General features: G+C 34.5%; 1 protein-coding gene across 1 annotated transcript in view; it reads left to right on the forward strand.

The window, feature by feature from the left end:
• Nucleotides 1–8,639, forward strand: part of LOC149173783 (MLO-like protein 1) — a 525,125-nt gene extending 516,486 nt beyond the window's left edge. Inside the window, exons 13-15 of the mRNA XM_089424731.1 lie at nt 7,121–7,188; nt 7,637–7,697; nt 7,821–8,639. Coding sequence (XP_089280857.1) covers nt 7,121–7,188; nt 7,637–7,697; nt 7,821–8,051 — 360 coding nt within the window. The 3' untranslated portion in view covers nt 8,052–8,639. The remainder of the gene's footprint in view (nt 1–7,120; nt 7,189–7,636; nt 7,698–7,820) is intronic.
• The last annotated feature ends 6,276 nt before the right edge of the window (nt 8,640–14,915 follow it).

Consider the following 14,915-nt stretch of genomic DNA (forward strand, 5'->3'; position numbering starts at 1 on the left):
AAATATAACAAAAATAATTTTCTTTTTCTTGAATAAATACAAATATCAAAAGTACATTTATGAAGACCGAACCTAGTTACACTTTCTTCAACACTCCCTCTTAACTAGGGAGGTATTCATAGATCATTACAAGGTGTTTGGCTATTTTTCAATCTTGAAGAATTCACATAAGAGAAACCGGATTGGCAATCCATCTGTTATAGCATCATAGTAACCAACATTGTCCATAGCAAGGCCTTGACTAATAGCTCTATCTCTCATTAGATCAGAGCACAATGTTGGTGAGACCAATGACTTATAGACACCTTAGTCATTGTCTCTCAAGGTACATACCCACCTGGGTGTTCACTGAGTATGACCTTCAAGGAATATTTTTGTCTTGGGTTCCCAGCCCTCAAAGAATATCGATCCTCCGTCCTACTCTTTTTTTGGATGCCCTACACATCCTCAAAGAGTATCGGATGCTAGATGATTACCCAATCCTCCCATTCTTTCTTCCCAAGTGAAGACAAGAATGTTGTGTCTATCTCTTCCTCTCAATTGAGGAAGCTATGCCTAAGTATCCTTTGACAAGGTACTTGTCCAAGCTCCTTTGTAATTGGGAACTTGTTATACCTCCCTCTTAGCTAGGGACTTGCCTATTCATCAACAACTTCTTCTTCATGGGTCCTTCAGCTACTTGATCTTCTTCTTTGATGTCATGAATTCTTTGTTCTAACTTCTTCTTGGTAGGGCACCGACCATCAATCACTTTCCTTCTTGGCTTGTCATGTCATTGCTTCTTCGTGGAAGGTGTCCTTCTAGATTTGTGTCAGGTTCTTTCATCATCTGGCTACTCCTTTGTCATTTGTCTATGCTTTTAGAATAGATGCTTAGTTGTACTTTCTTGTTTCCATGCTTTGATTTGGTAGCCCTTCATGATTTCACCTTGACTTGCTTCAACATTAGATAGTGCTTTTGTTGGATGGCCTCTTCATCATGACATCTTTTGTAGAGTTGAATCAACTATTTGTACCTTACTATCTCCAAGGCCTTCATAGGTGTCAAGGGTCCTTTGATCTTTTTCTTCTTTTCTCAGAGTTGTCCTGCCTTCTTTCAGAAGATGTCTTTTAATGGATCTTGTCAGATAGTGATTTCTTATGACCATGGTGTTCTTCACATGCTTGATCTCTTTCTTCATTTGCTTCTTCTTGAATTGTTTAGATAACAACTTTATACTTCCTCATGAGATCATTTTCTTCTTTACTTGCTTCTTGGACTAGTCAGCATATCTTCTTCACTTGTTTCCTAGTCAACAATCTTATACTCATTAGGAGAGTATTTCTTCTTCACTTGCTTCTTGGACTAGTCAACAACCTTATGCTCCTTATGTGAGCATTTATCTTGTTGACTTGTACATGCTCTTGAGTATGTCTTTGGTGAAAGACATCCTTTTGTACTTGATCATGTTTTAGAACTATTCCCACGACTTAATAACATATGACATGACTTAAAACTTTTGATGCATACATACCTCATCTTGTTTTTTACTTGAGCATATTGGCTTCATTTGATGGTCCTTCTTGATTGTTGTAGCCTTTCTTGCGTGCATATCATCCTTCCTTGTTTTCCATGAATGGAATTCCCATTGATACATATGCTCTTATTTATGAACCTTCTTTTGAAGATTCTTGTCATAGGATCTTGAAGACTCTCATCCTGCAAATGTTTCTTCCTTTTGATGATGGAGGCCTTCTAGGATTTACAATCGTGATCAATTATTCTCTTTATCATGGATGAGGTCCTATAGTAGGTATGCTCCTTCTATATGAATATTTTGAGCTATATGTACATCATGCTCCTATATTCTAGAATATATTTCTAACCATGCATTTTGTTTTATGCTCTTTCTACATGAATATGTTGAGCTATATGTTCATCATGCTCCTATATTCTAGAATACATTTCTAACCATGAATTTTGTTCTATTTCTACATGCTCCTATACTACTCAAAACTTTGAACGAAGACTTTAAACAAAGAAGTAGACTTAGTCATAGTAGAGATCTGGAGGATCTTCCTTCTTCTGCTTCTTGTCTTCTTCTTTCACCTCTTGAGTAACACAAGATTCTTCCCTTTTTCTTTTGTTGTTGTTGTCCTTCTTAAGTTTAAGACAATTCCTTTTGTAGTGTCCATATTCTTGGCATCCAAAACATTGGATTTTGGACATATCTCTATTGTTTGTTCTTCATGGACCAAATTTGCCAAATTTTCCTTTTCTCTTGGCCATGGTTGCAAATGCTTGCTCCTTTGATCCCACATCATCTTTTGCTTTATGTCTAGTTTCTTCTATTTTGCATAGACACCATAATTCACTTAGTGGGGTAGCTTCCTTCTTGGCATATATGCTTGATGTGAAGTTGCCCCAATCCTCAAGTAGAGCATTGAGTACTACGGTTGTCATTTCTCTGTCAGAAATGGCTTCTCCTAGCTCTTGAAGTTAATCCATCATCTTAGAGATCTTCATGAAGTATGGAGCTATTCTTTCCTTTGATATCTTCATCTTGTACAAATCATTTCGTAGAGATATCACTTCTCTGGTTGTACTTACCGAGAATAGCTCTATTAGCTTGTCATAAATTTCTTTTGATGTTTCACATTTGGAGACATAAGGAATGAGAGAGTCATTGATGGATTCTACTAGAATCCTTTGAGCTCTTGTATCATACTTATTATACTTGGCTAAGGCTTGAGTTTGTTCCTTAGTAGGGATAGTGATATTCCCTTTCATGTGATCTAGAAGTTCATTCTCTTTGAGAAGTAAATCAGTCCTCTTCTTCCATGCAAGGAAGTTAGCGGTCCCAACCAATTTGTTGCTTTCCTTGCAAAAAGACATAAATGTATAATTAGGAGGGGACATATACTTACTTGATAGAATTTGAAAAGTGGTGGACTTGCTTTCTTCTTGATGGCTTGCTTTCCTTAGATTTTGATGTTCTTCAAGTTGCTTTCTTCAAATGGACTTGTTTGATTTCTTGATGGCTTGGCCTATAGTGCTTTTCCTTTTGAAGATGGTGTGGCTTGATGTAGGTCCCTCCTTGATTTTCTCTTCTTGTAGGTGCCTTTATACAAAAGGCTTCTCCTCCTTCTTTTGTAGTCTTCTTTTAGTCCTTTCTTGTTCTTGATGTGATTGAGACTTCTTGGCTTGATGCTACAACTTTGTAGATGTCCTTGAGATGTTCTTTCTTGATAAGTCACCTTATGAGTGTTCTTGAGATGCCATTTCCTTGATGTGTCACCTTAGCTCTGATACCATGTTGAAGAATCAAGGGCAGTTATGTATAGCAAGATTCTTCTAGACTTGATAACAATTTGTGAAGCACTTTTACAAATTATCTTTGTTAGATTGATCTTCTTATTATAAGTGTGTGTGTTTACTTCATCAAACTCCTACCAAAACACAAGATGTTGGCTCTCTGCCAGGGCTAAAACCTCTCTCTCTTAAAGAGGGAAACCCTTTTGTAAGTTTCTCTTATTGAAGCTTCTATTAATCAATGCCAAACCCTAGACAAGAATATCCTCCAAGCACAAGTCAAGTCCTTCCTTTCTACACTTCGTTCCTCGACACTTTGTTCTCCTTCTTTCAGCACTTCATTCTCCTTCTTCCGGCACTTCATTCTTCTTACAACTTGTTGTTATTCCTTGTTGTACTTTCCCTAGAAGAGACACTTATCCTTAGTCTCTAGTGAAGCCCTTTACTAAAGATGTTTTCTTCCTTCTTCTTGACCAACCGAGCTTCTTCTTCAATGTGTAGGTGCGGACTTGATATGATAGTCCTGCAGCCCTAAATTCTCTCACGTGTGGGAGGTTTCGTGGTGTATTTGGTTCCTTTCTCCTTCGTATGAGAGAGTCTCTTCTTCGCTCTAGTGGGAGGCCTTATAGGCCTAAGTTTCAAGCCCAAATAATGAGGAATATGAGACTGTTGTCTTGCTGCTGTTATGACCACAGTAAGCCCTCCTTTTCTCGCACGTGTGACTGTGTTTTGCCCTATAAATAGTCCTACAACCTTCGCTTAGACTTCCTTCTCCTTCGTTGCACTAGAGGCTCCTTATCTTCGTCCTATTTCATTCTTTTCTCGTCTTCTTGTCTTTGCTGATTTCAGAGATGCTTGCTTGTCATTATGAGGGAGTGGACAACCTGACTTGGGACCGACTTGAAGTCTTTAGGCCGACTTGGATATTCTTCATCGTTTTTGCTCCTTGGATGATGTCGTTGCATGGAGAGGACTTGACTTTGCTTGGAGAGATTTCTTTTGACTTTTATACAAGTATATACATGGTGTAACATGCCCTTAAGGGTCTTCAATAAATACAAATATCAAAAGTACAATTATGAAGACTAAACCTAGTTACACTTTCTTCAACACTAGTACCTCAGCTAACTTTTAAAAAGGTGTTGATACCTTGGTATCTATTATAAGTATTCTTCTTAAAAACATTAAGGAGAAGGGTTTTCTCATTCACGAGATGGTCTTCATCAGAAACACTTAAAGCCTGAGTGGCTAGTGTGTTGATAACACCTAACTTTTGGGTTGGATAGTGATGGGAATTTGCATGTAAATATTGTTCAGTGTGGTGTTTTTTTTACGAAATACCTGGTGAGAGAAAGAACCTTCATCTTTTTTCGAGACAAGCACATCAAGGAAGGGAAAGCTACCATCAACTTTAGATTCCATGGTAAATTTGATGGAACTCAATTGATTGTTGAAATGCTAAAAAACAAATCTAATTTCTCATGACCATGGAGCCATAAGATGAAGGTATCATCAACAAATCTTTTCCACACTTCTGGTTGAAATTGAGTAGAAGCTAAATCTTCATATTCAAAATCCTCCATGAACAAGTTCGCAACGATGGGAGTGAGAGGAGAACCCATCTCTACCTCGCAAGTCTGTTCATAGAGTTCACCTTCAAAGCTAAAGAAAGTCGAGGTAAGGAAAATCTCCACAAGCTTGGTTGTATTAGGGTTAGTTATGCAATTGATTACTTCAATAGCCTCATAAATATGGATGTTGGTGTAAAGAGAAATAATATCAAAACTAACCATAATACCACCAGGCTCAAATATAACCTCTTTTAACTCACTCACGAAAGAGAAAGAGTCCTTAACAAAAGAATCAATATGGCCAACTGAAGGCTTAAGATTCCGGGCTAAAAATTTGGTGAGTTACATAGGCCCACCTATTGTATTGACAATGGGTCTAAGGGGAGCCCCTTCCTTGTGAATCTTAGGAATCCCATAGATCCTCGGAGTGAGAGGGTTTCTCTCAATATGTTTGTGGCTTATTGAGCTGACAAACTTATTAGATTTAATAGCCAATGCAATAGCTTTTGGAACCTTTTTTAGGAGATTCTTATTGAGCTTTCTATAGCTCCCACTGTGACACAAGTGATCCAACATTTTTCTACTGTAATCATCTTTCTCTAAGATTACAACTGCCCTCCTTTATCAGCTTTAAGGACGACAATGTCGGGGTTATTGTTCAAAGCTTTAAGGGCTTCAAATTCTGACTTGCTAATATTGCTCTTAGGAGGTTTAGATTTCCTAAGAATAACGGAACAATATTGCCTAATGACATCGTTAATGGGATCAGGTAATTCCTTGATGCCAAATTCAATGAAGCAAATGAAATGAAATGATATTTTCACGTCCAAGAGACTAAAAATAGTCTATGGGACCACTAGTTCCCTGCTTTTTCGCCTTTTGCAATTCAATCATTTTCTTATTCAAATTGATGATGAGCAGGCCCAACCTTCTAAAAATCCCCTCGTTGAAAAGACAATGCCAAGAAATCAATGCTAACGTATTCCCATAACTTTCTCTGATATCTTTGAATGAATCACATTCCAAAATGAAATTTTTTTCTGATTCCACTTTCTCAGACGTGCAAAATATACACACTTGTTCTTTCCAAGCTTCTTTAGGCATTTTTCACTTTCCTGTTTCACACCGATCTCCTCAACCAAAATATTTCTTGTGGAAAAGCTTAACCCTTTCTCAAATAGATGATACACTAGAGGATCAAAAGAAAACTTAGAGAGATTAATTACTTTTTTATTAAAAGAGAAAAACAATAAATTATTATTATTATAGATGATATTGTTGTTCAAGGGATATCATATTTCACATAAAAGCTTTTGGAAGTTTAGGAGTAGAGTACCGATACTCCGATATCAGTTGTTCTAAACGGTTGTTAACTAATGGGAAAAAAACTTCGTTATTTGTTGTTTAATTTGCCATTGAAACAAGATATCGGCACTTGGGATGATCTAGTGAACAAATGTAAAGGAACATCCTATAACTGATAGGCCGATATTTGAGGTTTTATGAAATCAAGAAAGATGAAGAAACAGAAAAAAGTGTGCTCGAGTGGAAAAATTGAGGTAGGATAGGAACATTAAACACAATTATTTTTTTAGAAAATTTCAATAATGTCCTATCTCTAAAAATAGAAAAGGGTAAAAATGTTTTATATTTAAGATTTAGATAATTTACAATGTAACACGAAGGATCAGGCAAAATTCTTTTATTAATTTTGACTTCAAGGAGTAAAACCAATCAAATAAGATCAATCCATACGATAATTCACCAAAAATAAAATTTTAGCAATAAGAACCCCATTTTTTTTCAAAATTTTAAAGAGGTTTTTGCCCCGTCAACAATATCATAAATACTTTTACTTTCTCTTCTCTTTTCCAAAAATTTCTGTGTTTCTCATTTATTTTATATTGTAATCTTTTTATACATTAAATATGTTTCTAAATGAAAGTGTTGATTCCCAGATTTTTAACTTGGAAAGGTTGCTGCACCTGCACAGGAATCTTATTCTAATCTGCTCCCACTAATTGCATAACTTGTTAAAAAGTTATCCTTCTCCTCATTTATAGTCTAGGAAGGATGCTAATTTCATGATTCTTTCAAAACTCATATATATATATATGCAAGATTTTTATTAAAAAAATATCTATATTTTCTTCTCTGCTGGATGCAGTTCTTTTTTTTTAAGTTTTTTCACATTACTGAGATTAGTTCATTCTCTACTATATGTTTTGTATATCTCATTTGATGGATGCTATGTGCAGACAACTTACGGTTTCCACTCGTGCATTATGGGGAAAGTTGGCTATATAATTCCAAGGCTTGTAATTGGGTAAGCCTTTGTTTATCTTGAAGTGGATTGGTGCTACAATATGATTAAATTTGTGTGGAAAATGATAATAATTTAGGGTGGTGATAAAACAAGTTTAAGTTAGTGCAGTTCTTTGAATTTGTCAAGTCCCCTGCGTTAATTGTAGGAAACCTTATTGTTTGTTGCTGTAGCCTGAATTCCATGGTCAGCGTTTAGAGGCAACATCAATTGGATGAAGTGCACCTTATTAAATTTGCAAACTATTAAGACATGGAGAAGACAAAAACATAAATAACAATGGAGAGTTATTTTATTTGTGCTATATAGTGATAATGATCATCTAATGTCAAGTTATGGATTGATGAACTGACAATATCAGCATCCTTAATGAACTTGCTAATCATAATCATTAACATATATCATCTATATATGATGGAAATTGAACGTGCACTTAACTGATGCTCTACAGGATAATTATTCAAGTTCTTTGCAGCTATAGTACCTTTCCACTCTATGCCCTTGTTACTCAGGTAATTTATGGTCCAATTTGAATGATTTGGTTCCTAAGTTGTAAAATTTGTATTCTTAATATTGTTTCTCCTCTGCCTTGAGACAAAATATTCACTTCTTTTATTTTTGCTTTTATCACTCAGATGGGTACCTCATATAAAATGACGTTATTTGGAGAGAGAGTTCATCAGGGACTGTCAGAATGGCAGCAGAGGGCCAAGGCAGGATTAAGTAGCAAACCTGATGATGACAATGATAGAGGGAATCTACAGCTATTGAAGATCAATGACACATCTCAAATTCAATCAGAATCAATCCACGATTACGAAATAACAGAATGTTCAGAGTCCAAGATAGACATGCCAAAATCATGAAAAGGCTAGAAGCAGTTATCTTGTTATTGATTCAGCTGTAAAATGACAGTTAATTTATCAATTGTCAACCAGTTACAAATTTATCTACAGGTCTTCGAGACTTCAATCATGAAGGAGGTTTCTTTCTAAAATGAAACTGAAATGTGGTGTGTGTACTATATAAAATATAGGATGACGAAATGTTAGCCCTGATTCTGAATGTTAATATGTATGCTTTGATTTTAAAGTGGCTTCCCATTAAGGATAATATTGATTCAAGGATCAATAGTTCTCTGATACAAAATCGAGAAATGTAACAAAACATTATATTAAATTTGAAAAACAAGGTCTTCTTTATGGTAAAAGTAAAGGGCGATTTGGTTTTAGATTGAGTCCATTTTATTGTGGGCTTCTTCAAGCTCTCCTGCTGTTGCAAAGAATATTCTTTCAATCTGTACTGATGACTATTTTCTTGAACATTGTTACCACCGTGAAATACCTTAGGCGAAAAAATCCAAGGTGTTCGGATAACTCAAGGGAAAGTGCCAATGTCCCCTCGCACAGTCCCTCTCACTTCGAGTTGAGTTACTGCTTTGCTAACCTTAGATTCCCATTTACAGAATTATAAGATTTGCAAGGGGGTCACTGCTTTGGGCATGTCGAAATTTTCGTAGGGTTATTCCAAGGGTGTTCATCTCCGTCAAGTATATTTTGTTGGGATATCTTTTTTGAAATTTTAAGTTTAAGTTTTACTGCTTTGTTTTGTTTTATTTTTTTTCGAGAGAATTTTTTATTTTTATATTATATAAAAAATAGATAGTACATATAAGTGTGTTCATTTCTTTATTTATCTATTATTTTTATCTATCTATTTATCCATTCCTCTTTATGTATTCTCAAAAGCTGGTCTGCATTTAGGATCTTATATTTTGAGTCTTTTTAACATAATTGTTTGCTTTATATAATAGTGTCTACTTGCTTCATCATTTTAGAAAAACCTTACATATTTTACTTGTCTTATTTGTAACAAATAATATATATACATATATATATAATAATGTAGATGATAATAAGCATAAATGATTATTAGTTAACTAGTAATTAGGCTGAAGAGGCATGTCTAAATGAGACATGACTTTTTATGAAAAGACACTTGCCTGATATAAAAGTAAGCCTCCCTTTCTCATTTGTAAATTCATTATCATTCTTATTCATTTTAATATATAATAATTGTATCCTCATGGATATCTTGATATTCCAAGTCTTTTGGAGTAATTAATCTACATAAGGAACTTTGTTCGCTTCATTTGGTATCAAAGCAGTTCGGTCCTCTAGGTTGCTTAACTGGTGCACAGAGCTCGTTCTCCGATCTAGGTCCCTAGCTATCGAAATTTGTCAACCATGTTGCCGTACAATTGAAGCATTTTGCTCAGAATTTAGGAGTTTCTCATTTTCTTCGTTTTTTTAAGCCTTTTTAAAATTAAAATTAAAAGAAAACTCACTAGTTGGAGGGTCTCCAATTCGCTAGTTGACTTTTGGCCATAAAAAAATAATAATAATAATAATAAAATTAACCAAATATATATATATATATATATAAGTAAATAAATTAAAAGAAGAAGAAGAAGAAATAAAATAATAATAATAATAATTTTAAAATCACTTGTTAGAAGCTCGTGGTTTTAGAAACAACCCATTGTAATTTCCCATGGTATTTTAAAAGTAAAAAAAAAACAAAAGGAATACAAAATCTCATACCAAGTGATAATTAAAGCTTTTTACGTGGAGAAGCTCGTGGTTTTTGAAACAACCCATGGTAATTGCCCATGGTATTTTAAAGTAAAAGAAAAAACAAAAGGGATACAAAATCTCTTTACGTGAAAGGTAAGTTTTACTTTTTACTTAAAAAGTTTGGTAAACATCGTGACCTTGTCATATGAAAAGACGTGACTTTTATACTTATTAAGTGTGGTGACATAAAAATTTATAATATTAAAAAAAATAAAATTAATATACAAAGTCCAAATTCAAAAGTCGGGAAGTGCCACATTCAAGTCAAAAGAGGTGAGATATATATATATATAATATAAATTTTATATGTACTTAAAAAGATTATTAAATCAATAAAAAAAAGGGGAAGATAAAAAAAAAATGAAAAAAATGGAATTTCTAAGTAATGAACAAAAACAATTCCAAAGAGAGATAAAACAAGAAATCACAATACTTAAGCAACAATATGCTGAATTTGTGGATATGCATCACAAAGAAATAATGGAAAAGGACGAAGAAAATTCTCGTCTCAAGGACCACATCAAAAAATTACTTACGCAAGTGAAGAAGACTAAGGTCACAAAGAAAGAACTCAAGAAGCACTTATCAAAACAAGAAGATGAAACTTTGTGTTTAAAGAATCTTAATAAAAATTTATTAGAACAAATCAAAGATATAAAAGATGAAAATTTTAAAATTCAAAACATTGAAAATAAGATTGATAAATCAGAAATCAAAGAACTTTTACGACTGAAAAACCATAATCAAAGTTTACTCACTCAAATTAAGAAGCTTAAGGATGATAAGAAAGCATTAAAAGATAAGTTAGAACAATTCACTCAAGAAGAAGCATCGAAATCTCCAGTCGTAACAGTTCAAGTTGAAAATAAGGGAATGAATACCGATCCAGTGAATATGACAACTCAAGAAGACAAGTCAGTTGAAGAAACGACACACTTAGATGTTGCAGTTCAGACAATGGACATCCCAAGTGAATGTTCCATAACCAATTCAACAACATCTTCGCTAGAAGAAAATCTAAAAACTTCATATCGACATCCGAATCACGAGATTAGATCAATCAACCATGCTACATATCGGTACCATTCAGACTAGAAACAACAAACTGATGTTTCAGATAATAGTGATGTAATCTCACTCCAGTCTTATGCTAACAAGTCGTTACAAAATCCCAGTGATTAGAATATTCCACAGAGGATTAATCTAGGATGGTCTGATCCCTTCTCAGTGCGACAATTTTATTTGTCACTAAGAAGATCATATCAACTTGTATCAACAAGGATGACTATCCCGAAAAAGAAAAACATTTGAAGTTGAAAAAGAGATCAAGCTTTTTTCATCGATAAGCTTTGAGGACAAAGCTTTTTGAGGAAGGAGGCAATGTAACAAATAAAATATATATAAATAATGTAAAATAATGTAAATGATAATAAGCATAAATAATTATTAATTAATTAGTAATTAGGTTGAAGAGGCATGTTTAAATGAGACATGACTCTTCATGACGAGACACTTGCTTGATATAAAAGCAAGCCTCTCGTTCTCATTTGTAAATTCATTATCATTCTTATTCATTTTAATATATAATAATTGTATCCTCATGGATATCTTGATATTCCAAGTCTTTTGGAGTAATTAATCTACAAAATGAACTTTGTTCGCTTCACCATCATTACAGAAAAACCTTACATATTATATCAAAATACATAAGTCAAAATCTCCTCTATGCTGAAATTGTGTACTATGAATAGTTAATGCTGTCAGCATTGACCATAACACCTTGCTTAAAAACTAAAAAGAAAAACTTACCAATTTCCTTCGTAATACCACACTTTGATAATAGGTCTCCAGTCTAGTTATGTTCCATGTAGATATGGCGGAACTAAATGTGTCGAAAAGTACTTACCAAATTTCTAATTCTCTTCATTGAGTTTGCTAATATGGAGGGATTGCAATTTGAATGGTCGTTTTCCCAATCAATGATACCTTTTGCATCTATGTATACATGTAACTTATCTAGCCTAAGCCATTTTGCTGCGATTAGGACTCCCCATAATGTTGTGATCTCAGCTTTGTTGTTTGAACCTTGTCCTCCCTCCCACCAGAAATGAAAGAAGTTACCAAGCTCAATGACTATGATTGCTCCGCACCCACATTTCCTCCTATTGCTTGCTCCATCAAAAAATCCTACGGGAAATTCTTTACAGGTGTTTATGTACTTACATGTCTTGTTTCTGTTTATCTTGCTCATTGGCCCAATTTTATTGAAATATGCTATAGTCTTTATAATGTCTTCCCTGGCTACCGCTTTTTTCTATTCAAATATTCTTGCATTCCTACTCCGCCATATTATCCAAATGATGTATAACAGAAGAGTTCTGAATTTTCTATGTGATTTGAACCATGATAGAAGACATAAAAACAAAGTTTAATTTATTCCCACATTGGGAAGCTTCATTTCCTCCATGACACCATCCCAAATCAGCCTTGCATATGTACAATTGATAAGCAAATGATCCATGTCTTGTGGCCCCCTCATGCATAGAGGACATAGACTAGGGCCAGAAAAACCATGTTTTTTTAGGTTGTTCCAGGTTAGAATACGGTCATGCGCAACCACCCAACTAAAACTTTTTATTTTGTTTGGAAGATTCAATTTTTAAATAGCCAGTAACTACTTGTGACAATTAAAAACCCTCTCGTATCTTGGCAGCTTTAGATATATATCTTTAACTATTGGATAGTTCTTTTTAAATTTCCCTCCCCATATCATATGATACACCTTATCATAGAGAGTGATACCTGTAGTTTGTAGATGTGCTTTGTATCTCTCCCACTCCTCATAATTTGCCTCGAGTAATCTTATATCTTCAACCCTACTCCAATGTTGTTGATTGATTCTTTGTGTGTGCATATGATAGATCTAATGTAGGTAGACAATGTCTTTGTTGTTAATGAAGTTCAATAACTGTAAAGATAAAATGTGATCATTCTCCATCCCCATGATAGCATTTAAGCCAATTTTAATCTTGAAACTATCTCTAGCCTCCCATCGAATAAAACCCAACATCCATTGTAAAATTTTCATCATGCTTCTCCATATATATGATATACATGTTTTCTTCTTGGATATGTTTCTTATCAAAGTGGAAAATATTTGGCCACACATATATTTATCCTTTATGATGAGTGGCTAGACACGATTTCCTGATACTACCCTCCACATGTTTTTGATAATCAATGCTTTATTGAAAGTCGATGTATCAATGAACCCCCATCCTCGACAGGCCTTGCTAATGTTGTCAACTGCACTAGATGTATTTTCCCTTTGAGTTGTGATCCAACCCATAAGAAATGGCTCATGATAGATTATATCTTGTGAATGATCCCCCGAGGCGATAAAAGCAGGTGCATCCAATATATCGAAATATTTTGGAGCACCACTTTCAGCATAATCATTCCTCCCATTTCCAGCTGTCCATTTTTTAATGAAATATTTCAATCAACCATGCCCAATATTGATTTCATTATCCATTTGGTTTCATCTTGGATCCGAAGTAAGTGAAACCTTCATTGAGGAGTGAAGATGTGACACCAAACAGGTCATGATAACTCTGTTTTAGTTGTGCAAGTCAATTGTATGAATTAACCTCCGCAACTGTTTTCTTAAAGAGACCACTCTAGCTCATCTTTCACGTGGTATCATAGTGGGTGTAAAATTTTATTAGTGTAAGTGCAAGTTTTTACCAAGAGTTAAGAGGTTTTTTTGAAGGTAGATTTTTGGGGCATATTTACCAGCAGAGAGAGTTTTTTTTATAATAAGAAATGGTAGCATCAAGCACAAGCTTGGTTAATACTCAAATACCTCAATTCAATGGAAAAAATTATGATTATTGGGCTATTACAATGAAAACTTTGTTTTCTTCTCAAGATACTTGGTATTTGGTGGAGAATGGGTTCCAAGAACCAGCTGATGCAGCGGCATACAATGCCTTGTCTTAGGCAGAAAGGGATTTATTGAGGGACAATAGGAACAAGGATTTAGAAGCCCTCTTCTACATTTTTTAAGCAGTTCATGGATGTATTTTCCTAAGGATTTCACTAGCAACAAAGTCCAGGCAAGCATGGGATACCCTCTAGACAACCTACCAAGGCATGGAAAAAGTGAAGACAACAAAACTACAAATGCTAAGAAGAGATTTTGAGACAATTTGTATGAAAGAGTCTAAGAATATAGACTCATTTTTTAACCAAGTAATTGAACTAGTTACTCAAATCAAGTCTCATGATGAGACACTTGAGGAAAGGAGAATAGTTGAGAAAACTTTGAAAAATCTGCTAGCAAGATTTGACCCTATTGTTGTGACAATAAAAGAGACAAAGGATCTCTCACAATTTTATGAGCTTCATGCATCACTGATTTCTCATGAACATAAATTGAATAGAGAAACAATCTCCTCATTGGAGCATGCCTTCAAAACACAAGTTTCAGTTGGTCAAGGTAGAAGAAAAGGAATATCAAATGCTAGGGGAAGAGGCAGAAGTCCACACAGAGGTGGAAGAGGCAACTCTTCATGCTCAAGTGGAAGGGGCAGCAACCAAAATCTAGGTCAAGGATCAAGCCAAAATCAAGCACAAGGTCATAGATATGATAAATCTCAAGTTCAATGTCATTATTGCAAGAAGTATGGACACTATGCTAATGAATGTAGAAAGAAAAACATGATCTAAGTAACATACCAAATGCAAATTTCACAAAGGAAAATCAGAACCAAGATAACATGTTTTTAGCTTGTAATGTAGCACAAGAAAAACAAAAGGATGTATGGTTGCTAGATTCAAGGTTCAAAAATCACGTGATAGGGAACATAGAAATGTTTTCCAATCTAGATGAAAGTGTGAAATATGAAGTGACATTAGGGACTGATAACAAAGTCTCTGTCATGGGGAAAGGAAGACTCAACATTCTAACAAAGAATGGGGAGAGGAAGTACATTTCAGATGTCTATTTTGTCCATGGTTTGAAGCATAACCTCATAAGCATTAGACAACACATGCAAAAGGGCTACAATGTATTTTCCAAACATGGAGAGT

The sequence above is a fragment of the Pinus tabuliformis genome, chromosome 4_2 (genome assembly GCF_031772625.1).
Source record: "Pinus tabuliformis cultivar Carrire ecotype Pingquan chromosome 4_2, CPIR1, whole genome shotgun sequence".
NCBI lineage: Eukaryota > Viridiplantae > Streptophyta > Pinopsida > Pinales > Pinaceae > Pinus > Pinus tabuliformis.